Genomic DNA, 24,841 nt, shown 5'->3' with positions numbered 1-24,841 from the left:
TAGGTTTTTTTTTATTTTGAACGCTAAATTTAAGAGAATATCAAAAGATAGCATGGTAACTTTACCTTTTTTGTTATATTTTTCTTATATTTTCCTAAATTTTTTATATGATAATTTTTTTGTAAAAATAGCTTCTTAAGTGTTTTTTGTTACGTGTTATATATACATTTTTAGTAAAATATTGAAAATAAGTAAAACTATAGTTGGATTTGCGCGTTTGTACTGGTTTCGTTTACAATTTTGTAAATAAAACTTTTTAATTTGTTAATATTTTATGTTGTATATAATGAAATTAGCTTTCTTATTTGTTAATATTTTATGTTGTATATAATGAAACTATAGTTACAGTGTATTTTATATTTATATTAATAAATTTATATTATATTTAAATAATTTTTTATGCATATATATATATATATTCTATTAAAACATGAACATGACCTATTGATATAGATGTGGTTCAACTATTTTAATATAATTATTAAAATATTTTACTAGTCATTTAAGAAAAATATTATAAAAGTATGACTAAAAACACAAAAATATAAAAATTAATTTTTTGAAAAAAATGTAAAGCAAAAAAATATATCCGTCTTTTTAAGGACAGATTAGAATCTAGTACTCTATTAATTTGGAATCCTATCTTTATCTACTGATAAAATTATTTTAAATGGTCTAACAAGACATGTAACAATATATGAAACATTTGTAAATATATTTATTATAATTTAGTTACTAAAATGGTTCCCTATTATATATGCCATTTTTTTATATTTAGATATTCCATTTGAGTAATAACCATAATTCATCTAAATATTTTCTATACTATTTTATATTGCATTTATATTTATCATGATTTCATGAGAGACAACATAAAGATTAGATGTCACATAAGTGTTTATATGAAATAATTATTTATAAGAGTTACATGATAAAAATCAAATATATTGATAACTATTATCTCACTAAATAAGGTACAAACCAAAATATTTTAATCCAAAACTTAAATAGACATCAGAAATATCTAAAATTAACACAATATTATTATCTTAAAGTTTATTTATTACTATTTTGATTTTATTTTTGTTAATCAAATAAAAATGAAGAATGTTACTGTGTAACTTGGCATCAAGAGTTATTTATTATTTTGAATGAACCCCCTAAAGTTTATTTCCTATCAACAAAGACCAGAATGACCAAACTCAAAACTCAACTTCAAAGTTGATAGATTGAGAAGTTGAGTTTGGGCTGATAGCTACCGAACGTGGTGTGAAATTATAGGTATCGAAAATGCTTCTTGATTATGAAGCCCAAGAAAATGGTGTCTAGAGATTTAAACATTTTTAGGGGGTCAAAAGCCCAAAAAATCAAATCTTCAGAGACCATTACACCAATACGTGCTCTGCCACGTTGTCCACATGTATAAATAATACTTCTTGTGGACATTGGTTACAGAATTTGGGTTTTGGTCTTTGTGGATATATATCATCATTAATGACGACAACGAGATAATAGATCAGGCGTGTAAGAGCAAAATACGCATTTGATTAATTTCCGCCGCAAGCAAAGAAACTAGAAAGGGTCACGTTCCACTATACCTTTCATTATTCAACTAATCTATACCTTTCTGTTTTTTTTTTCTTCTTTTATAGTCTCTCGTCATTTCACATCAGAGAGAATCTCCTTTTCTCTACAACAATATTTCTGAAACTCTTCTTGTTCTTGAAAAAAAAAAAGTCAAGGTTCATATTATATATATCCTCAAATATTGGATCTTCTAGTGTGGAGCAATGAGTAGATGCAATAAACGTAATCCGCAACCTTCGTATATTGCTGATCACTTCAACAGCTTAGATCAGGTTTTCCAAAAAAACTTTCACCAACTTTTTCATGACTTTCTTGATTTGATTATTTTTATTTATTTGTTTATCATAAGAAGAACGGTCTTATTGTGATTTGTTTAGGTGATAACTTCTCTAAGGGAAGCTGGACTTGAATCTTCAAACTTGATACTAGGAATTGACTTCACCAAGAGCAATGAGTGGACAGGTGATTTCTTATGAATTCATTATCAATAAAAGACTATTTCAATTGGTTTTTAGTGTTTTAATGTTATGAATCTCGTTGCAGGAAGATACTCATTCAATAGAAAAAGCCTTCACGCCATTGGTAAAAGACAGAACCCTTATGAACAAGCTATATCCATCATTGGCCGCACTTTGTCTCCCTTTGATGAAGATGATCTTATACCTTGTTTCGGTTTTGGCGATGGTTAGTTTCTTTAACTTTACCTTCATTTTCAAGATGAAGATCGATAAAAACTCTAAATGTGTTCTACTCTTCTTCTTACAGCAACAACAAGAGATCAGTATGTGTTCAGCTTTTACCCTGACAACAAAAGCTGCGAGGGATTAGACAAAGCTGTGAAAAGATACAGAGAGATTGTTCCTCATTTGAAGTTGTCTGGGCCCACCTCTTTTGCCCCGGTTATCGATGCAGCCATCGACATAGTGGAGCAGAACAATATGCAGTACCATGTTCTTGTCATTATAGCAGATGGTCAGGTGACAAGGAATCCAGATGTTCCACCTGGTAGGCTCAGTCCACAGGAAGAAGCTACTATCAACTCCATAATGGCAGCTAGGTAAAACACAAAACTAGTCAACAAGCTCAACTTCATGGTCTTGGTTTCATCATACTAATATTGTCTGACCGGTTATAAGATTTTGGGGGATATAGACAATTTATGTTAATATTTTTACAAATTTATGGGTCTATATATATATATTTAATTTATGTTTGATGCTTCACTAGTTTATGCTCATGACCGGTTCTGATGTTGTTTAATGCAGCCATTACCCATTGTCTATAGTCTTGGTTGGAGTAGGAGATGGACCATGGGACACAATGAAACAATTTGATGACAATATTCCTCACCGCGAATTCGATAACTTCCAGGTAAATAAGATAACAGTTTTATTGTTTTCTTTTCTATTGGATATGATGGATCAGTGAAGAACTCTGTTTCCTTTCCACAGTTTGTGAACTTCACAGAGATAATGTCACAGCACAAAGATGCAGCTAAGAAGGAGGCTGCTTTCGCATTAGCAGCTCTCATGGAGATTCCTTTTCAGTACAAAGCCACATTAAGTCTCGAGTAAGTGGTGAAACTTCTTGTATCACACTGTTGAATAGACTTCTTGAAACGGACTTTTGATTGTGTGTTGTGTGAGCAGTAGAAAACAAGTGAGTGGTTCCCGTTTGCGTCACAAGCCGCTACCACCACCACCAGAGGTGATAGAGCGTGACAATGCTGTTAGAAAAATGCCGAATCCAGTTACAGAAACTGCAGAGAAAAGTGACAGAACGGCTCCAGTAACACAACCTGTATGTCCCATTTGCTTGACGAACCCAAAGGACATGGCGTTTAGCTGCGGTCACACGGTAAGTGAAATATATAGAAAACTCTTTGCTTGCTCCCATGGAACAAGATTGGTTTTCTGATATCTTTTTGTTGCTTTTGTTTTTCATAATGAAGACGTGCAAGGAATGTGGTGTGGTTGTCAAGATATGCCCAATGTGCAGAGAACCTATAACAACGAGGATAAGGCTGTACACTTGATGAGGGAAAGACCATATGGTGTTAAAGAACTTAAGCTTCCTGTAGCATATTGTACAGTCCAAACAAAAGAATAATGATACCCAAGTCTTTCATATGTAATTTGATATAACCGTTACATTTAAGAGAATTTATCTTCATATTTAATTTTATTATTTACTTGGAAACAAAATGTATTATTACTATATACTGTTTCAAAAGCAAAACAAAAAAAATTACAATATCTATGGAAACCGAATCTTAGACCAAACCGAACCGCTTACAATTTAAAGCTAAGACCAACCAAATTGGAAAGAACGTTACACCTTACAAGAACACATCTAAAAAGCTTGAAAACCTCATCAGAAACTCGATTCCAATTTACAGCTAAAACTAATATATAACTAATATATTAGTTGAAGTTGAAGCTAGCAGTGCGGCTCCATCGACCTTTCAAGTAATCCTCAACGGAGATACTATTAGCTTCCGGACTACTATCAGAAGCTGCATCATCTTCCAAATCAAGCAACGCTAGGTTTATATGCGACTCTATGTTTGTCAAGTACTCCCTTGCATCTTGTGACGCTCTTACTTGTTGCTTTCCCCATTCTGTTGCTTCTTCGTCCCCTTGTAGTATCTTTACCACCTGTGAAATTAATGAATTAGAAGCAAAGACTAAGGGAAAGGTTGAGAAGATAAAGATAATATATAGCTTACGAGGCTCATTTGTGGACGGTCATTAGGTGACCGTTTGATGCATAGAGTGGCAGCTAACAACAGTTTCTCGATTAGATCGTTACTGTTATCAGTTTCTAGGCTTGGATCCAGTAAATGAGTAAACTTTCCACTCTCTAGAATTGGGTTTGCCTGTGAAAGAGATACAACTTAAAGTCATTTCATGTTAGACATGGAAAATATGTGAAGTTATGGACAGGACAGATCATGCTTGCTTACCCACAAGACAAGGCTCTCCTGGCCTTTACTCTGGTCGACGCAGATTGGTTTTCTACCAGATAGGAGCTCGAGTAACACAACGCCAAAAGCATAGACATCAATCCTGTCGGTTACTTTACCGTGCATGAAGTACTCCGGTGCTAGGTAACTGCAAAAAAAAAAAAAAAAAAAGTTAATGGATGATCGATGGAGTGATAATGGTTCTAAGGGAAAAGGAACAAGTTATATACCCAAATGTTCCGGCAATATCCCCACACGTCACATGCTGTGAAGCGCTTGAAGCAAGGCTAGCAAATCCGAAATCTGAGAGCTGAACAATCACAAAAAAACATTAGAAGATTGCTTCATTGCATTGCATCTATGGATGAACTGTAGCTGTACCTGTGCTTCAAAATCATCTGCCAAAAGAACATTAGAAGACTTCACATCTCGGTGAATCACTTCTGGGTCATGAGTATTATGTAGATAGTCTAACGCCTCAGCAACACCCACCGCCACTCTATATCTCTCCAGCCAGCCAAAACTTGCTGCATCCTTTCTATTACCTGTAGTCAAGAAACGAGTACATTCAATATTAGACATGAGAGAATTATCCAGAGAGAATGAATATCAGATGGTAGTTTTTATATACCGTGAAGGTTTTCTTCGAGGCTTCCTCTTGGTAGATAGTCATACACCAGCATCAAATTATTATTCTCAAAGCAGAAACCAAAGAGAGACACTATGTTCTTGTGATTAACACTTGTAATGACTTCGATTTCCTGTTTGAACTCCTTCATCACGTCAAGACAAGGCTTTAATAGTTTGACAGCTAGCTCCCTTCCATCTGGTAGGTCTCCTCTGTAAACATAACTATTACCACCTTCTCCAATCAAGTTATCTAGAAACAGAAAAAGAAGGATGTTTCCATAAGCTAAAGAATCAGACCAAACCCAAACCTATGTTAGAACATGGAAAGGGATTACTATACCAGATGCAAAGTTTGAGGTAATTGACAAAACTTCTTTGTATGTGAATAATCTACACGTGGAAGAGTATTTTTCATGTAGACCCTCCAGCTCCTCCGGAACGTTGTTTGATCCAACGCAGGGAGAGAGAGGAGACTGCATAAGCTCAGAACCATCGATGCTAGAAGAGCAATCTTCATCACAGCCAGAGTCACTCCGCTTCCTATCCAGATAAGCTACAGCTGCTGAGTCCCGGCCACGGAGCTTCGAAACCCACTGAAGTACAGCCTTCTTAGCAGACACTTTGGTCCAGTTTCTCCGAAGAAAATGCCAACCTGGTCCTGACTCAGGGGAACCTGAATCAGTCTTGTTCGTTGGTACGGGCACTAAAGCCAATGAATTGTCTACACCTAAACTCTCGGGAGACTGTACTGAGGAAGTGCGGCTAGTTCTTGTCCAGCGTGAGCTAGTTCTTGCAGGGCTAAATGTGTTACCAATCTTTGCCGCTTCAATAGCAACGTTGGGGGATGCGCTCACTAAAGAGGGAAGCTTCATATGTGAACCTTCTGCACCTGCAAAGCACAAAACTACAATACATTTAACAGAGAACAACACACATTCAACCAATGTTAGAAACAATTTTCTTTCGATTCATGCATTCGAATCAGTGGGTTTAAACCGTTCTAAATCAGTTAAAAACAATTTAATTCCGTTTAAATCAAATCTAAATTAGTCTAAATCTCTAAAATTAACAATAATGTTGGTTCAAATCCACAAATTTGTCTAATTTATTTCATTTCTCTATATGTAATTTTTATAATTTATCAAATAACTTTATAATATCTAATAAAAATGTAGCTACTAAACCTGAATAATCCGACTAGTCGCTAATCTTTTACTAAACAACTAGTTAAGGCCTATCGTTTTTTTTTTGAACATTGCAATCAACTATCAGAAGCTAATCAGTAACATACCATTGTTACTAGGTACTCTCCGGAACATAATCTTCCCACTCTTAACAGCAAAAACCGAGACATCCTTGGCAAGATTCCTAGCACAATACTTAGCTAAAGAAGCTGAGGAACGGATTGTATGATGTCTCTTAGAAGAACCAACGATCAAACTCGTAGCTCCACACGATTTCACTTCCTGTACAAGAAGTTTCCTAGCTGACTTCCCTCTTAAGAACTTCAACTTCAAATCAACCTGTTCACAACAATCATCGAATTTCATCAACTTTATTTTTTTGAAACTTAATATTAAAACATTAAATTAAAGGATGTTGTGAAACTTGCCTGTTTTAAGTTGCAGAAGCTTTCGTATACACCAAGCATCGTGTCGAAGGTCTTAACCAGCGAGATAAGCGACGTGGAGCCTTCTATTAAAACGAAATTAAAGATAAATTAAAACGACATTAAGAAACAAAAGATGTTTAGATCGTAAGGAAGGAAGAGGAGAAGCAAGACTAGGGTTTAACGAACCGAGAGAGTAATCGAGGACGTGGAGAGCGATGATTCGATCTCCAGGGCGAGTTACATTCACCAAAGACCACGTAAGCACCTCTCTGCTCCATTCGTCGGGATTTACACCGACGATTACTAACGCCGAACCTTCCGTCGCCGGTTTCTCACCTCCTCCGGTAGGTTTCATCTCTCCGCGGTGAAAACTTGCGATCCACACACACACTCTATATCTCTTTCAAGCTCTCATAGTAGCTAATCGCTGGCACTAGCTCTCTCGCGTGGTTTGTCGTTTAGCTCTTGGGGGAAGAGGAGAGAGAGAATCACGTTAACTGTCTCCGGGAGAAAAGTGAGAGAGAAGGCGATGTTTTGTGTCCTCTGGTTTGAATGAATCTCGGCCGTTGATGATCCGATCATAATGACTATTCCTTTTATTTTATGTGTTAATAATTATGACAAAAAGGAAAATAATTAAATAAGCACGAGGGGAACAATTATGAATGGAGCATGTACATCGCTATCATTCATTCTCTTTCACGCAGGACTAAAGAATCTCTTCTCTTTATTGATCCCCCCACTTTTTTGCATTAACTTCGTTCTTTGAATTTGTAATTCAGTAAAGTAACGCTATACTATTTTTTTTATTTTTTAGTTATATTCAATCTTCTCATTTTTAGTTGTGATTAAAGTAAAATACACATAGACAAAATACAGGTTTTTATATAATTTATCTTGATTAAATAAAAACATCATTAAATAAAACTAAATCAACCAATAAGAAAAATGTAATATTATGTGATTAGTCACTAATTTGAAACATCATTAACTTTTTACCTAATCATAAAAATATCACTTTTTTTGCAACAAAATAAAATTCTTTAAACATTAGAGTAGTTAACTGCATTAAATGTCATTATCATACAATCTCATCCACCAAAAAATTCATGCATGATTCATTTTCAGTAAAGGTGTAGCCAACTCTTTTTATTTCTATATATAAAAAGCAGTTTAAAGTAGAGGACGTAATAGATCCGTCGGTGAGGACCAAAAATGTCTTTCTTATATGGTTTTAATTTGATCTTGCTCTATAACCTTGCCCCACCATTTTGGTAGGTCTTGCCAAATCATGTGAAGAATGTTTCTATTTAGTTAGTACAGGATATCAAAATCTTTTTTAAAATTTTTTTTAGAGAAATAAAGAAATTGTTTGAGAATTGTTTTCTAGAAGAACTGAGCAAATCACATTGAAAGAAAAAAACAAATACTTTTGTACTATAGATTTGGATGGGTTTACAGGGTACAAAGAGGTTCTTTGGAACTACCACAAGTTTGAATTATATTGTAATCAAATGTCGACTATAGTAATGTATTATCTCAGTTAACATTGGGATTTGGGAACAACAAAACAAAGCAGAACGAATAATTCTTTAGATTGTGTCGTAAAATCATTACTTAATTATTACTAATTCACATTAACTAGTTGTTTCCAATGCATTTAAAAGTGTACGGTCGAGTTACGTGTAAAATCTTTCATATCAGCCTTCCACTAAGATATCACTAGATAGATTTGTAAATCTTGAAGTTTAGGTGTGATTAGCATATGCATGTCATTAGTATCGCTATACGTTACCCTCTTGATTCAAAAGCTAGAATACTTAAACATATATTTTCACAAGACGAGTCATCGTTTTTTCTTTTCAGAAAAGAGCCGTCTTTAAGATGATCTTCTCGATTACATTTTCGATTCTTTATTTTGAAATCGAGTTGGGCGAAAAGAAATAATATACCCTTTCAAACTTTCATGGTGTACTAACATGACTCGAATCTTTTATTTAAAATCATATCCCTAAAGGGTGAAGAAGACCAAGAGGAGATATATATTAAACAAAAAAGAACCAAGAAAAAGGATCCACATTAACTCACTACATCATAGCTAAATTTAAAAAAAAAAATCATTAGAGTTTAGATATAATTTTGTGGACACGATAGCACGTGAAAAATTATATTTGAGTAATCCAGCTAACCGTGATTAACGCAAATAATGAATTCCAGAGCAGAAGTGGCCGTTAATTACTACTGTAGTGGTCATTATGAACCTAATCACTAGGAAAAATCATTTATAATTCATGGATAATTATTGTACTCACTAATCAACCATGCTAAATATAGAAAGTAAATTAGCTTGCTTACTAGAAGTTACCGTTTAAGAGTTACGGTTAGGGCAAGCGTTGGCAAAATGTGAAGGATCACCACATGAGAAGCACCTTCTACCACTCACTGGCTCTCCAGTTGCAGAAACAAAGCTTGTTCCACCGCCGCCACGCCCTCCACCTCTTTGGCCACCGCCTCTATTTCCCCGGCCACCACCACGGCCGCGCCTACCGCTTCCGCCGCTATTAGAACCTGTTGTTGCATTCCCAGTACCGTTGCTGATGCTATCTTCCCATCTGTCACAAAACATTATGCGAATTTAGTGATTAAAAAGAACAACAATGGAATAATCAAAGGGTAACCGACGGTGATGGATGCTGCTTACGTGAAGAAGTTGCAGCCTTGTGATGGACATGAGTAGAACTTCCTTCCCCTGTTAGCTTCTGTGTTGGCTGTACGAATAGCACATGGTGTTCCACAAGTGGTACATGAAACTGTAGTTTCATCTGCATTATTGACAACGATGTCATTGAGAAATGAGATGATGTTTGTTTGCTAAAACATTCAAAGAAAGGGTCCAATTACTGTTTCTCGGATTTGCTGTTCCAGTAGCACGAGGATTTCGATATCCTGAAGCTCGCGTGGGACAATTGGCAGAAGTATGCCCTCCTTGTTGACAGTGTATGCACACGTTGTTCTGTCTTATGTTGCTTCCTCGGACATTGTTTGGGGTTGCACCCGGGGCTGCCCTTGCTACAAGAACAAATGTTCGTTTCTTGTTAGTTCAATGTTATCTATTCACAAACCAAGCCACAATAAAAATTCTTGTATTCTTACTTAGGACAGGAGAAATTAATAATTGTATAATGTCCAATACACAAGCCAAGCCACACTAAGTTCATCTGACTGTTTGGTCGAACTACGTATTGTGTAACTACGAGCACTAACCTTGAGAACGGGATCCAGTTCCACATATGTCTATCAGCTGTTTAAGAACGTCATCACAGCCACCAACACAGCCTGAACACGATGAAACAAACTGGAAATCAGCAGCGATTCTGCATGGTGAAGTATTGAAAGATAAGCACAGAGTTGGTTGCACATGTTTGAAAGAATTTGCATACCTAAGTGATTAACATCAAAGCCTGGTGGAATTCTGATCTGACGGAACTTGAAACGTATCTTGTAGACAGGACCTACATCACAAAAAAAAAACATCATTAAACAATAAAGAGGAACGTTTCACGTATAGTTATTAGATTTTTCTATTCACTGTGTTACTGGGGCGTGGGCGCTACCTGGACCACAAGATTGACAAGTGTCAGTAGTGACAGATGCTTCCAATGTAGGTCCGGGAAGCCAAACTGCATTCCGACACTGAATAATGGGCGAATGTGTTAGATTAATAGTTGCAAGCAAGGAAGAAATACTGAAATGTCAAACTATTAGAAAATAATTATCAGAAATAACGTTAGAAAAAGTATATTTCACAGAGCTGTGAGATTCTGACCTGAGGATAGCTCATGCATCCAACCATAAAATTGCCATCCTGCAAAGAAAATGGATTAGACTGTTTAAATAGTTGCTCTCATTAACAAGAGGGAGAAGATCAATTCATATCCAACATGGAAAATGATTTGGATGGATCATATAAGTACCTGGTTCTTCCTGAGCGCCATATCTGATTCATGGCAAAGGTTGCATCGTCGGACAACTTCACCAGCTGTCTGATTTTCACCTTCATCGGCGTTATTAGATCTGCACATACAGTATCATATATTATATTATGACAGAAAAGGCTTAAGTGACACAGTACTTGAGCAAAGTAATGATAACACCTTTCAAAGAAAATTGTCATTGCTTCTAGGAGCTTTGTTTTTTTGACTCTTGCCTGCGAAATACAAATATAAAATCATGGACTTCAGTTTCAGCCCAACAGCCACAGAGAGAAGACACATAATATATATGATAAAGCTCACTCACATCTAAGAAACAAGCTTTCATTTGCTGCAAACAAGTTTCAAGAACTTCAGCTTTAGTCTTGTTGCCAACACTAACTTCATTCATATCATGTTCCATGATGGCTCTGAGGTTTGGTTTCCAAAGTTCATACCTGATATTAAAAGGTTGGTAACACGAACACATCAAATTGTTAGGGGGCTCTTCAGCATGGTATTGACACAAATTAGGTCTCTCCAAATAGATAAGCCTTTAACATAAACACATCAGGTTTCCTCTACCTACAAGGGAAAATATGATTGAAAGCCACAAATATAAGGAGTCTCTAAGTTTACACATACCCCATGTCATCATATCCCATAACAAGCGCCTCACCCTGTAAAATCAGATTAGAACAGTAAGGTGATTATGAAACTTTATTTGAGAAAAACAGTGGGGAAATTCTTAGAAAGCAAGTATTATCAACTACCAGGTTGGTTGGAGAAAAGCGCGTATTAGCATCCTTTGTAGCATAACCCCGATCAAGGAGTTTCTTTATATGGTCGTGCATTGTCGCATCAGTGCCAATGCCTGCCTATTATTCACAAGAACACATAATATGCAAAAACATGATTAGATGAGAAATTTAGGGATTGGTGAACAAGAATATGCAATCACCACCATGAAAAGAGGGGAAGACAGTTTTACTCACCTTGTCCATACAACTCAGTAAGTCAGCTTCACACAATAGCGGTGGTGGCCTTGTTACCGCTGAATCCAGAGTCAAACGTGTTGGGATAAACTGCACAATACCAAGACATTCAGAATCATCGTCAATCGTCCTGGCTGTAAGAACTAAGTAGAAAGGTACACAAAAAACATCAAAGGAGTGAACGCTAAAACATAATTTCCAGCAGTTCAGGTAGCCTCCTGTTTTAAATTGAAGGTAAACCACTTAAATAGATTCTATCATGAATGAGAAATAGTCCAATTTAGTAGTTATGCCCTTTCACTTCTAACTAGAAATCACAATGTGGAAAGTTATGCCCTTCATTGCCTTATACTTTAGTAGTTAAGGAATGCGACTTGCACACAAGGACAACGTAGTTTAAATGAGGCTAGGCTGAGAGATAGAAATAAAAAACCTCCTAAAAGCAAATCCGAGAGATATTAAGAGAAGCACAAACCTGCTGCCCTTTATCATATACTGGAATCACTGAACCTCCCCAAGATTCAAAGCGGTACACCTCAAGGTAATTTTTCTAGTCACATAAAGAAAAATAATGTCAGTATCCAATTAATTTCTGAAGCGAAAAGTACCGAGACAGAAGTAGTGAGGAGCGAGTCTTACAGCTAATATTGCTCTCCCAGATGCAGAAAAACGCTCACCAGCAATATCAATTTCTACTGTAGTTTCAGCAGCAACTGCTGGCTGGGAAACACACGCCAGGTAATGGCGGACAACAAGCTCATAAACGTTCTGGAAAAGTGAAAAAAAAATACCTTTAACTCCAAAGAAATTAAACAATTTCATACCTTTCCTTGGATATGTTAAAAAAATAGACATCCATACTTACAAGGTGATCTCTACTCCAGTTAGACTCTCCGCTAGAAAACTTTGTTGGGTGAATGGGTGGGTGAGCCTTGTCATCATGACCACCATTCCCCGGGTTTCTCCAGAGTCCCCCCTCCGGCTCTAATAGTCTTTGTGCATATGGACCCCATGCAGGATGTCTTGTTTGTTCCTCCACCATGGCCTAGACACAGCTAGAGATCCTAAGAGACTAAAACTACAATCAAAGCAACAAAATAAATCATAAACTCCTCATGAGAAAAAAATACCCACACGTAAATCAGTCCTGCTTGAAAAAGAATCTGTCTCTGTACGAGGATAGCTGATGAAACCAGCCTGATATAACTCTTCTGCCACCTATCCAGACATTGTTGATGTTATTAAGCACTTCAGAAAGACAATCAATCTAGGCGAAAGCAGAAAACTCTACCGACATACAGTAGGATTTAGATAATTTTGGAAAACATGCAGTCCTAATAGGCAAAAAAAAGCATGTGAAACTTAAGTGAACCAGTGTAATACTCGTTCTCACCTTCATGGTATGCTCCGAACTCAGGCGGAAGTATCTTGAAGCGCGTTTTTCAAGTTCAATTGTGTTCAATGGATAAGGAGGATATTTGAATTTTTCCCTTGGATGCGGGACATTCATAACCTGAAAGGACACACAATATTAAGTAGAGTATGAATTATCAGATAACAAAGATATGTCTTGTTTTACTCACGGTGGCAGTAGGTTCCAGGACACACATCTCATATAATATCGCAGCTGAAGCATAATCAAAGAGATGACCACGCCTGCAATAGAAAAATTACATCAACGGCACATTCAAGGACAATAGACCTGGAAACAACAATACGCATTGAAGTTGGTAAAAGTACATCCAATTAAAGGTGGCAAGGCCTTCTTCTGATTCGTGAGAACAGTTGATTGTCCAAAACTCTTCTGGTTCATGCGCCTGTATCTCCCAGTATCTCTCTACAATAAAGCCAAGTGTAGGAAACTGCAGTTGAAGCATAAAAACAAGGGTTACCCACTTTTACCCTGACTCTGATATACATAATGAGACTGATAGATCTGAAAAATTACCTGACAAGGACCATAACTTATTACACGACTCCTCTCTTCATCACCCGTGGAGTCAATAGCGAACCTATCTTTCAGAAGCATAGTCTGAAACCTAGTGAAAGAAGCTCCAATGCGTAGGTCTATCTCCTGAATTATTCAAAATTAAATATTAGCTTAACAAATTTTCTAGAGAATACTAAGTTACAGGAGTTTACTTGTCTAGCATCAACAGCCTGAGCAAACAGTTGATTAGGCTCTCTGAGATTCTGAACTGCCTCATGAATTTCCCTAGAAATTTCAAAATGCCAAACACACCATTAAACTAGGTTTAGTGGATTGAAGTAGAGTAAGCAGAGATCACTCACTAACCTGTCAATTAACGCAGAGAAATGAGCCCTCCGTATATAAAGATTCTGCTTCACAGCTCTACAAACATCCACAACTTCAAACGCAATGTTCTCACCTTCCCTATCACAATCAAGCCACAGCACAAGCCAATCGCTCCTCCTTGCTTCCTCCTCCAATGTCTTCTTAATATCCTTCTTATCCTAAACCACTCAAAACCAGAATCAATCAAAAAATTGAAATCCAGCAAAATCTAACTTCAACATAAGATCGAATCAAATCTAGCTACATCCGACGTGGCATCGAATACCTCGGGGACGTGTTTCATGACCGGAGCTTGGTACAGATCCGCCGGGTCGCAGGAGTGCCACTTGCGGAAGCGATCGGCGAACTCAAGCTCCATCAGGTGACCGATGACGGAGGTCATCATCATACGGCACGGCTGGCCGTTGATTGCGTAATCGAACTCGAAGATTTTGTTGTACCGAGACCTACCTTCCCGAGTCCGGAAACTTCCACGGGATAGAATCCCGGCCACTGACTTCGCCACCGACGGCTTCTCCGCCACATTCAGTACCGTCACGGGACCACCGCCTCGCCGCGACATCGCCGGAGAAAAGCCCTAAACGGTTAATAATTTCGATTTTTTTTAGGAGGCGAATTTTCCCGCCCTTGAGGTTCTACTAGCGGGACGTCACTTTGATCAACACAAGGTCTTAATTTACGATATTTAACGGAGATTTTACCAAATTACAAATAAACCCATTTGGGGTTTTGATATATTATTTACGGCCCGGCCCAAAGTTTTTCCTTTTATGAAAGACCCAAATTTTTAAATGGTGTTTTCTGAATCTCCTATATATCCCCATGTGGCATGTATATTTATCGATGATCGTTTGAAAAGTTGTAACATTAATTATAACTTAATTATAATGCATGTCAACTAGATTTTGACCTGCGCAGGCGCGCGGTTGTATATTTTGAAAAATATGTTAATATTTGTTTTTCATGTAATTATTAGGATTTGGAAAAATGAATCCAATGAACATAACCGATACCGATCCAAAAATATAGTACCAAACCCGAACATAAATTGATTAAATATTCTAATTATTCAAAATTTTGTTATTTAGAGAACCGAATCTGATCTGAACCGAAGTATTTGGGTATCCGAATTTATCTAAAAATAGATTTATATACTTATATATATTAATTATTTTTAGATTTAACGTATATAAAACATCAAAAATGATACTTTTAAATTGGTTTAAATACTTGAAAATATATATAGATAGTCAAAAGTAAATATCTGAAATAGTTAAAGTATACTCAAATCACCAAAAATACTTAAAATAATTATTAATTCCGTATCCAAAATTTTAAATCAAGCCAATTGATATGTTAAGCTTAAGTATTATGACATATGTTATTCAAATTTATATGTAATATATTATTTTATTTATACATTTTGAGAAATTTAAAATATATAATGATTTAAGACTTTAAAAATAATTTAAATTAGTTATCCAAACCCAAACCAAACCCGCAAAGATCCAAATCGAACTCAAACCAAAATTTAGAAACATTCTAATAAGGCTGAAATCTTTGACCCCGAAAACTCGAAATACAAACCGATCAGAACCAAACCCGTATGGGTACCCAAAAGCCCATCCCTAGTCATTATTATATATTGTATTTTATCATCATATAATTAATCGTATTTTATATATACCATCATATAAGTAATCATATAATTAATAGTATTTTATACATACCATCATATAAATAATTACGTATATTATATTTTTAAAACTTAATATGAAATATAAAAACCATAATTTGAGTTGGTATTACAAATTGGGCTTTGTATTATATTTTTCTTATATATATTGACAATATTTTTTATAATGGTTATTGAAAAATAGTTTAGTAAAAATCCATTTTTGAATATATGTATATTTTTGAATCAATTTTTGATATAAATCAAATTTGAATTATTATTTTGATTTAAAATATGTATATAAAGTTTAAATTTTGTTTTATGGTTAGTTTAGAAAAAAAAAATTTAGGCAATTAGATTGACCCATTTTGGTATATTTTAAAAGTGGCCTAGATAACTTTCAATTTTTTTAAAAAAACATAAGCCAATTATTTTTTTTCTTAAAACTACTATCCTTGTTTTCAAACAAAAATATTTTTTTTTAAAAGACTGCAATCCATGTTTCCAAACACTCCAAATTTTTTAATAGTCCTATTCAAGTCTCCAAACACTCTAATTTTGTACTTGAGTTTTAATAAGATAGACTAGATTTCCATCCGCGCAACCGCGCGGGTTTTTGTTTTCATTTATTTTTATATAAATATTTTGTTTTTAATTCTAAATTGGTATATATGATAATATATATGTGTCTATCAATTTTTAAAACATAATTAGTTTACGGTATAATTTTTTCGTTAAATAGATTGTTTTAAACTTTCACATGTATTTGTATCTTCTTCTATATATATATTTTCGGATTATTATTTCATTATTAAAATCGTAACTATATATGTAAGGATTAGTAAAATATTGTTTTATTGTCATATTCAAAAATATTGTAACATTTCACAAATTTAGAAAGTTTTTAAAAAAGTAAATTTTTCGCTTCGTAGATTTATATTATCGAGTAAATAATTAAATAATTAGTTTTTGTTTAATTTTTAAAATAAACTCTATAATTTTAAAAAAATTTCATTGGTTTAAGGTAGTAAAGATTAATCATTATTAGATAATATAATTTTTGTTATTTAAAAAAATCTTTATAATTTTAAAAGTTAACATCAAAAAATATTTAAATAATTAACATATGGAGGTATAGTATTACAATATTAAATTATATCTATTTAATTTATAATATATATATATATATATAAATTTAATGGATTATCTATTGTTTAAATTCAATTATTGATAGCCCAATCAAAATTTCTAGTAGGCCCAAAATTTAAATGATATGATTAGAAATTAAATGTAACATGATTTTCTAGTAATAAATCCATTAGGTCCATTTTTAAAAAAATCACACATGAATCAATGTTGTGACTTCTCTTTTAATATATAAGATTTAGCATACATGCAGTTTAAGAATCAAATAAAAAATTTTGTTCTAAATCAAATTAGTAAAAACATTATATTAATGCAAAATATGAAAAACGTGTATTATTTTTTTAAAATAAAACTACAGAATTACCTAATATAATTAACATACGTATAGCAATTAATGACTATGAGTAATAAATATTCGATAACAATTTTTGCATCCTTCTTCTTTTTTGTTTAATTTTATATTATTAAAAAAAATAAACAATCACATTAACCATATAATAAAAAATTAGATTTGTTATATTTTGAATTTTTAAAAATGACTTTAAATTACAAAAATGGAGAAACATTATATATTATGTTTTAAATTTTTTTAAAACGACTTAAATTACAAAAAGGAGGAGGAAACCTTATATGTTATATTTTTATTATATATTAGATTTTTTCTTATATGTTATATTTTGAATTTTTTTAAACAATTTTAAATTACAAAAATGTAAGTTTTCCTTAAGCATACAACTAAAAGCATTAAAATGACATCAATTCGATGGTTGATCTGAAACCTTTCAAAACCATATGGAAGATTAAGGTCAAAATAATTCAACTGTAGAAACAATATTGTTAACTTTTTTTCAAGAATGTGTTCCGTGGAAAAAAATAAGGTTTTTGTGTCATAATTTGTTTAATGTCCAATCCAATTAACCCATGATATATTAGTTATAATTTAGTTCCACCATTTTTAATAAAAATTGATCCAGTCTATCAAAAAAAATTATATAATAACAACAAAAAATATTGTATGCAAATAATTAATTCACTATACGCAAGTCTTATCCTAGTTATATATTATTTGAAGATATTTTAAAAAGATATAACCTTCAAATTTGTAATAATTAAATTTTAAATCTGTTGAGTTGTCATCACCTTACATTTTTTTAATGCTTAGGTGGCAGTCTTGGAATAAATTTGGACAAACTTTAGACTAATATTTTTTTATAGGGAAATTTATTACCTAACTTAATAGCTGTCTACGTTTATACATTATTATAAATCCAAATTTTTTTGTAAGACCTGTTACACAAATTGTATCATCCTCGACAACACTGGCAATATACCATATTGTCGTATGACTATCATAAAATTAAACACAAAATCCATCGTAGACTCAAGACTGATCCTTTCAAAGATAATTTCAAAGCTTCACAAATGTAAAGCATGAAAGCTAACTTCAAAGCTTCATCTGGCCTGCACGTAGACGGTACGTAGACACACCAACGAAAACTCTAACTTTCTCATTATTTTTTGTCAGTATCTTGATGCCTTATTATTTTCATACCAATGTAATTGAATTATATAAAGTTGTATATTAGACTGTTAGTGACCCGTACTAAAATAGTAAGCTAGGTGTTGCGTGAGTTTTTGATATAGTTTAATCTATAAACAAACGTTTTTGCTCTCTAGATGATATGCCGGATAAGATTTTATTAAACGTTTTTAATCTCATGGTATCATATTTTTAGAGGTAAAAGTTGTTGCTCTAGGTGATGTTAATGCAGAATTAGCAAAAGGTGATGTTAATGCAGAATTAGCAATATCATTAGTCTTAACTATACTTGATAAATAAGTTTTCGTAATCTATATTTGGCAGGTTTGTAAAATTTCCATAAAATTAAAAAGATTATATATATATTAAATAACAAATATTTGTCAATATATGTCTTTGCATCCAAGTCTATAAGTTAATTTTTTTTTGAAAAGGAGTCTATAAGTTAATTAATATCTCATTACTCCATCCGAAGATAAAAGGAATGTAAATCATCATTAAGTGGTTTAGAATCATCATGTTAGAGAGTCAGTTTTGTTATTGGCCCAACAAATTAGATCATCATTAAGCTTGGTCCAATAATTAGTTATCTTTTGTGTTATCTATTTTTGCAATGTTTCATCCCGTACAAAAAGGCAGATCTTAATCTAGTATTAGTAATTAGAAAATGTAATTAACTAAAAATATTAATTAATCATATACAACATGGTTTAAGACTATAATTAAGAACTGGTAAGTGAGAGAGAGAAAGTCAACTCATGGACTAAAATGAATATCTTTTGTAAGACTAGACATTAAGATATTAGGGTCGGATTTGAGTCTCTATATACCATATAGGTAATTAGTAGTTTTGGTTCGGTTATGGATCGGGTACTACGGTTTTTGGTCGATAATGTTTATACAATAAGATAATGATTACATTTAAAATGAAGTGGTATAATGTAATGTGGTTATTTATTCGCCTATCCAATCTAAGTTCGAGTTGCGACAATATCAATTTTGTAACTGTTTAGTATTGGAATTATATGTATTTATACAACTTTAAAAGCTTTTAATGTAAGTTGAAGTGGTTCATTATTAATGTGGTTATCACTTTTCCTTATTCAACCCAAGTTTGAGACTTTGAGTAGTAATAGCATCTTCTAAAAATATTCATAATCGGTTTATATAAAAACCAAAACCAAAACTGAACCCGAAACCAAATTGATATCTATGATACCTAATATTGAGAACTGATAGGTAAATATCTTAGATCCTAGGTCGTAAAACGAGCCGAACCAGACCACTTGGTTGATTCCAGTTTGGATAATTGGTTTTGGTCAAAAGGCTCAACCCGGTTATCTCTCCGATAACAATCTCCCCTTCACTCGGCCACATCAGTAGAATAGAATGCTAGATGATGTCTATCACCAAGTGGCCATAACTAAATGGGCCGAAACATGCGAATAGAATAAAATCAAACCCAACATCATTATATTTACAAATTTTGCCGACTACAAAGAAAGTCCTTTTCTTGTATATCCATCCATTCCCTAAGTTCCGGCAAAAAACAAAAAATCAGCCCTAATAGGTATTTGAAACGATTCTCCAGATATTTTGCTGTCTACATCACAACGACGTGAGTTGCCTTTCTAGTGAACGTTTTTATGATTCTATAGTTGGGAAACTGTTAAAATTTGTATTTGATTATATAGTTCTGAATTGTGTATTATTATATTGTTTTGATCATTGATAAAGCCCTAAATGGAATCAAAATCTACCTCCGGCGTTGTCAGTCGCAAGCCACCGTCGTTCAGATTTTATCCATACACTTCAGGGTCAGTGATGTTACTTAGTTCCACTTGAGAGCCTACTTAGCTTGCTCAGTCATACAATATTTAATATTTTTGTTTTCTAGGAGCGCCTCTGGAAAGAAGGACATGAAAGATGAGGTTATAAGATTAGGAGTTGAGTTCTCTGTCTCTGTAGCTGAATCGATGTTCCTGTTGTGTGATGATATACGTACTATGTTGTTCATCTCCTTGACGTTGTGGAAATATGTACTACCAGAAGGGAATCCTGTGGTAGAAAGGTTGTTTCTCCTTATTCATTACATCTACTCAAAAGATATCAAACCGAAAAATGGAGTATTATATCAGAACGGTGAAGGAAAGTCAGCACAATGGAATCTTATCAAGACAACGTGGAATGATTTCGTTTGCGGTATCATAGTTTTGAATCGCCTTGTTTTGGTTCTCAGAGTAAAAGATTGCTCTTATGATGATAGGCTACTATTGTCAGCTATTGCAAAATACAAGCAAGAGCTGAAGAATCTAGAGGGTAAATTGAGGTCTGCTAAAGATGTTTCAGAGGCCAATGGGTTTGCCAGGGAGACAATAAAGTCTAACATTTTTCCCTTTTGGAAGTCTCTCTTTGATGAACAAGGTAAAGAAGAAATACCAAGAGAGATAAAAAATAGGATGCTTAGGGAATTGTTTAAGCCTCTTGATGGTGAGACTAGGGATATAGAGATAAAGTCACTGCCTTTACATTCTCCTTACATTTTAGGAAGAAATTTTGCAAAGCAGGAGCTCAAAGACGAGGTTGTGCGACTAGGAGTTGAGCTTTCATTATATATAGCTCAAGCGATGTTTTTGTTATGTGATGACATTCGTAGTATGTTATGGCTTTGCTATAAGTTATGGAGAGATGCGGGACGAAGGTACATTTATCCTAATAGTCTCGTACTGGAAAGAGTGCTTCGTGTCATTCATTATGTCTACTTCAAATATATCGAACCGAAGAATGGAGTATATCGTAATGGTGGCTTGTCGGTCCAAATCAGACTTGCTATACCAACATGGGAGAATTTTGATGATGTGATCTTATCTCTGAATGTCCTTGTACTGGTTCTCAGACAAGAAGGAAGATGTGCATGTGGCCGAAACATTATGTCTAGTATGGAAGAACAACTGAAGAAGGTAGAAGAGAAGTTGAGGTGTGGGAAGGTTGTTTCAGAGGCCAATGGGTTTAGAAGGGAAGTGATAGAGCCTAGCTTTTTCGGCTTGTGGAAGTCTCTATTTAATAAAGAAACTAATAATGAAGCAACACAGACTCTGAAAGTGATAAAGAATAGAATTCTTCACGACCTTTTTCAACCTCTACATAACGAAGTAGCACCACCACCGTAGCTGCTACTAGGTTACTGTTGCCTCTATCGAACTAGAATAAAGAGGGATAGTTGGTTATCTTTGATTGGTAATTTTATCGAATTTGGTTTCTTTAGATTGTTTGATGATATAATACAAGTGGTGTTGTAATACTCTTGTCATGATTTGGATATTCATTACCAAAATCTGGACCGTTTCCGCTGAAAAACTAAGATCATTGAACCAAAAGAGTATAGGAGTTAGTGACGAACACAGTGGGATCCCGCAAATACTATGTTCTTTACAAATGGCAGAGACGTCAAGATTGCACAGTAAACTTTAAGAGCAGTAAAGAAAAAGTGCTAAAAAAATGATAAAATAGTTTTGCTGAACAGTTTCTTGTAGCTCAAGGAAAGAACCAACCAAACACATGTCTTGAGTTGTGGGCACGTCAGGCATCTCATTAACAACAAGCTTCCAACAAAACAGACATCATCATCAGTCTCTATCTCTGTATTAAAGATGAGACTATAAAAAAGTTTGTTTTAATTAATTTGACACATGAAATATACCTAATTTTCTAGGTTTTCATATTCTGCTAATTCTCTCCCAATATAGAATTTAGCTCCTGAAATCCAAGACATGTTGTATAGTCAAGCACAGAAGCTTGAGAACAAAGATTGTTTATAGAGGATTTCAAAGCTAGACGAGCCAAATATATAAGTGCCGGTTAAAATCTATACTATACTAAAAGGGAGATATAAACCCCTCTTAGAGTGTCCACATCAGCATATATAATCATCCAATCAGAGAGCCCGAAGTTGCCACGTCATCTCATTTATTTTTTCGTAAAAAATGAAAAAAAAATGCAAAGGACAGGATCGAACCCAGGTTAGTATGACATAAATATAGAGCATATACCGCTAAGCCATTGAAACTTTCTTGAACACATATACAAGAATCACTAAATATATAATCACAAACTCTTATGTACATTTACAATAATATGGATTCAACTTTCAAGCCTTCGATATTTTGTTTTGTAAAAAAAATAAGAAAGTGACTAAGCTAATATATTCTTTGAAAGTGTGAGAACATTGACAAATATGAAAAAGCATAGATTTTTGTTTTCGTGACAAAGTTAAGACTTTTGTAAAAGTAAGTTTACATAAGCTTGCTTTCCCCGATTCTATATACACAAGATTCTATATACACAAATAAATATAATATAACAACATAAGCTTGCTTTCCCCGATTCATATGAAAACTTTTTAAGTTATCCACCAAAGCAAATTAATTAAATCAATCAAATTGTTAGAATACAATAAATTAATATATAATTTTATTTTAAATTAAATTATTTAAAAGTGTATTTTCATTAAAAATAAAATAATAAAAAAGTAAAACTGATTTGATGGTAATTTTTATGACACATATATATATATATTATGTGAAAGAAATATAAGCTTAATATGGAAAAAAATCTTAAATACAAAAAATCCTTAAATTAACAAAAAAAACTAATAAAAATTAAACTATGATATCAATTGAAAGCTTCTTAGACAATATTAATAAAATATTTAAACGATAATTAGACAAATTTAATTTTTTTTTGCCAGCCAAAAGTGTATTATTAATTAGCATCAGTTATTTCAAGATGTTTAAGAAAGGATGGACTTAAATGATATATGAACTATGAATAGTAGTACTTTGTAAAGCTGACTTAGATAACACATCTGCACATCATTTCCAATCCTTTTTGATGCCTAAATTCAATTTCTTCAGAGCAGTTATTCCACAAAGAGATCGTATGAGATATTGTTTTGATATTCAGATTTGTTTCTTGAATGTTAAGAAGATTGATAACTGTAAAAATGTCTCCTTCGAATATTATATGTCTATAACCGAATCTCCAACATGAGACAACTTTGTTTAAAAAGTAAATAATTTTATTTTTCTTATATTATATAATAAATATATATTATTTACTGATAATAAAAATATAATTATTCATCTATCACAAATATCTATGCAAATATGTGAATCAAATACTACAATCAAACAACATAATGATTTCCACAAAGAAAATTTAAAAAATATATTTATGTTATGTAGTCTTATTTTATATTCTTTAAATAATGTAATACAATATTATACATTATTTTTTTAGAATTGAGAAATACATATATATCAGTTAGACAAATTAAGCAATAATTAGACAATTTTGACTCTTTTTTTGCCAGCCAAAAGTTTATTATTAATTAGCATCAGTTATTTCAAGATGTTTAAGAAAATATGGACAAAAAATAGGATGGACATAAATGATATATGAATTATGAATAGTACTTTGTAAAACTGACTTAGATAACACATATGCACATCCATTTTCAGTCCTTTTTGATGCTTAAATTCAATTTCTTCATAGCAGTTATTCCACAAAGAGATCGTATGAGATATTGTTTTGATATTCAGATTTGTTTCTTGACTGTTAAGAAGATTGATAACTGTAAAATGTCTCATTTGAATATGATATGTCTATAACCGAGTCCCTACATCAGACAAGTTTGTTTTAGAAGAATATAATTTTATTTTTCTTATATTATATAATAAATATATATTATTTACTGATAATAAAAATATAGTTATTCATCTATCACAAATAACTATGCAAATATGTGAATCAAGTACAACAATCAAACAACATAATGATTTCCACAAAGAAAATTTAAAAAATATATTTATGTTATGTAGTCTTATTTTATATTCTTTAAATAATGTAATACAGTATTATACATTATATTTTTTTTGAATTGAGAAATACATATAATATCTTATCCGCGCGTAGCGCGGTTAAAAAATCTAGTGTTTCATAGAAGTGAAATATGTACAAACAAAAGCAAAATGTTAAAGAGAAAAGCCGGATTCAAATATTTAATTTTTGGTCGAACCGATTTTGAAACGGTTTTGATTTATATATCTAATTTCTATGAAACAAAAATTTGAAATTGAATTGATTGAACCGAGCCGAAACTAACCGAAAAAGACAAAAAATGAAATTGAACCGAACCGAACTGCAAAAAAAAAAAAATTAAATTGACCCTAACAGAAGCGCAAAAAGACAAAAAAGGTTGAAATTGAACTAATTAAACCGAAACGAACCGCACATAAAACCGAATCAAATATCTCTTACGTGTTTTGAGGCTTTGAGCTGTTACTGTTCTGATTGAATTCAAAGCTATATATTGATTCGATAATGATGTTCTTATGGATTGATC

General features: G+C 33.2%; 3 protein-coding genes across 7 annotated transcripts; 1 reads left to right on the top strand and 2 right to left on the bottom strand.

Annotated features, from left to right (window-relative positions):
- Window positions 1-1,519: 1,519 nt before the first annotated feature.
- Window positions 1,520-3,786, top strand: LOC106405059 (E3 ubiquitin-protein ligase RGLG3). 2 transcript variants are annotated; one of them, XM_022706448.2, is made up of 8 exons: window positions 1,520-1,859; window positions 1,965-2,049; window positions 2,131-2,271; window positions 2,353-2,644; window positions 2,853-2,958; window positions 3,039-3,157; window positions 3,240-3,444; window positions 3,539-3,786. In XM_022706448.2, exons 1-8 carry the CDS (start codon window positions 1,791-1,793, stop codon window positions 3,620-3,622), a joined length of 1,101 nt encoding a protein of 366 aa, XP_022562169.2. In that variant the 5' UTR covers window positions 1,520-1,790; the 3' UTR covers window positions 3,623-3,786. The 2 variants fall into 2 exon arrangements, with proteins under 2 accessions (XP_022562169.2, XP_013701127.2); XM_013845673.3 differs by having other exon boundaries at window positions 3,237-3,444.
- On the bottom strand, window positions 3,767-7,423 carry LOC106405068 (protein kinase STUNTED). Of its 4 annotated transcripts, none has more exons than XM_013845681.3 (10): window positions 6,981-7,423; window positions 6,795-6,877; window positions 6,474-6,705; window positions 5,523-6,071; window positions 5,184-5,432; window positions 4,934-5,097; window positions 4,783-4,862; window positions 4,553-4,700; window positions 4,316-4,465; window positions 3,767-4,244 (listed from the first exon to the last, which is right to left on the bottom strand). In XM_013845681.3, the coding sequence occupies exons 1-10, from the start codon at window positions 7,147-7,149 to the stop codon at window positions 4,011-4,013; spliced, it is 2,058 nt and encodes a 685-aa protein (XP_013701135.2). In that variant the 5' UTR covers window positions 7,150-7,423; the 3' UTR covers window positions 3,767-4,010. The 4 variants fall into 4 exon arrangements, with proteins under 4 accessions (XP_013701135.2, XP_048603238.1, XP_022562165.2 ...); XM_048747281.1 differs by having other exon boundaries at window positions 5,523-6,086; window positions 6,795-6,874; window positions 6,981-7,376; XM_022706444.2 differs by having other exon boundaries at window positions 5,523-6,086; window positions 6,981-7,374.
- A 1,341-nt stretch (window positions 7,424-8,764) lies between these two features.
- Window positions 8,765-14,716, bottom strand: LOC106405079 (DNA topoisomerase 3-alpha). The gene is made up of 24 exons (XM_013845688.3): window positions 14,343-14,716; window positions 14,057-14,235; window positions 13,903-13,975; window positions 13,709-13,834; window positions 13,501-13,622; window positions 13,344-13,416; window positions 13,154-13,273; window positions 12,895-12,978; window positions 12,626-12,805; window positions 12,400-12,528; window positions 12,236-12,310; window positions 11,761-11,850; window positions 11,539-11,643; window positions 11,411-11,445; window positions 11,094-11,223; window positions 10,949-11,001; window positions 10,769-10,868; window positions 10,621-10,659; window positions 10,409-10,487; window positions 10,235-10,306; window positions 10,059-10,130; window positions 9,696-9,863; window positions 9,496-9,616; window positions 8,765-9,406 (listed from the first exon to the last, which is right to left on the bottom strand). Exons 1-24 carry the CDS (start codon window positions 14,637-14,639, stop codon window positions 9,163-9,165), a joined length of 2,766 nt encoding a protein of 921 aa, XP_013701142.2. The 5' UTR covers window positions 14,640-14,716; the 3' UTR covers window positions 8,765-9,162.
- Window positions 14,717-24,841: the final 10,125 nt, after the last annotated feature.

Source organism: Brassica napus, chromosome C2 (genome assembly GCF_020379485.1).
Source record: "Brassica napus cultivar Da-Ae chromosome C2, Da-Ae, whole genome shotgun sequence".
In the NCBI taxonomy this organism is placed as follows: Eukaryota; Viridiplantae; Streptophyta; class Magnoliopsida; order Brassicales; family Brassicaceae; genus Brassica; species Brassica napus.
Note: the sequence above shows the minus strand (reverse complement) of the source record. Positions and strands in the feature narration are given on the sequence as shown.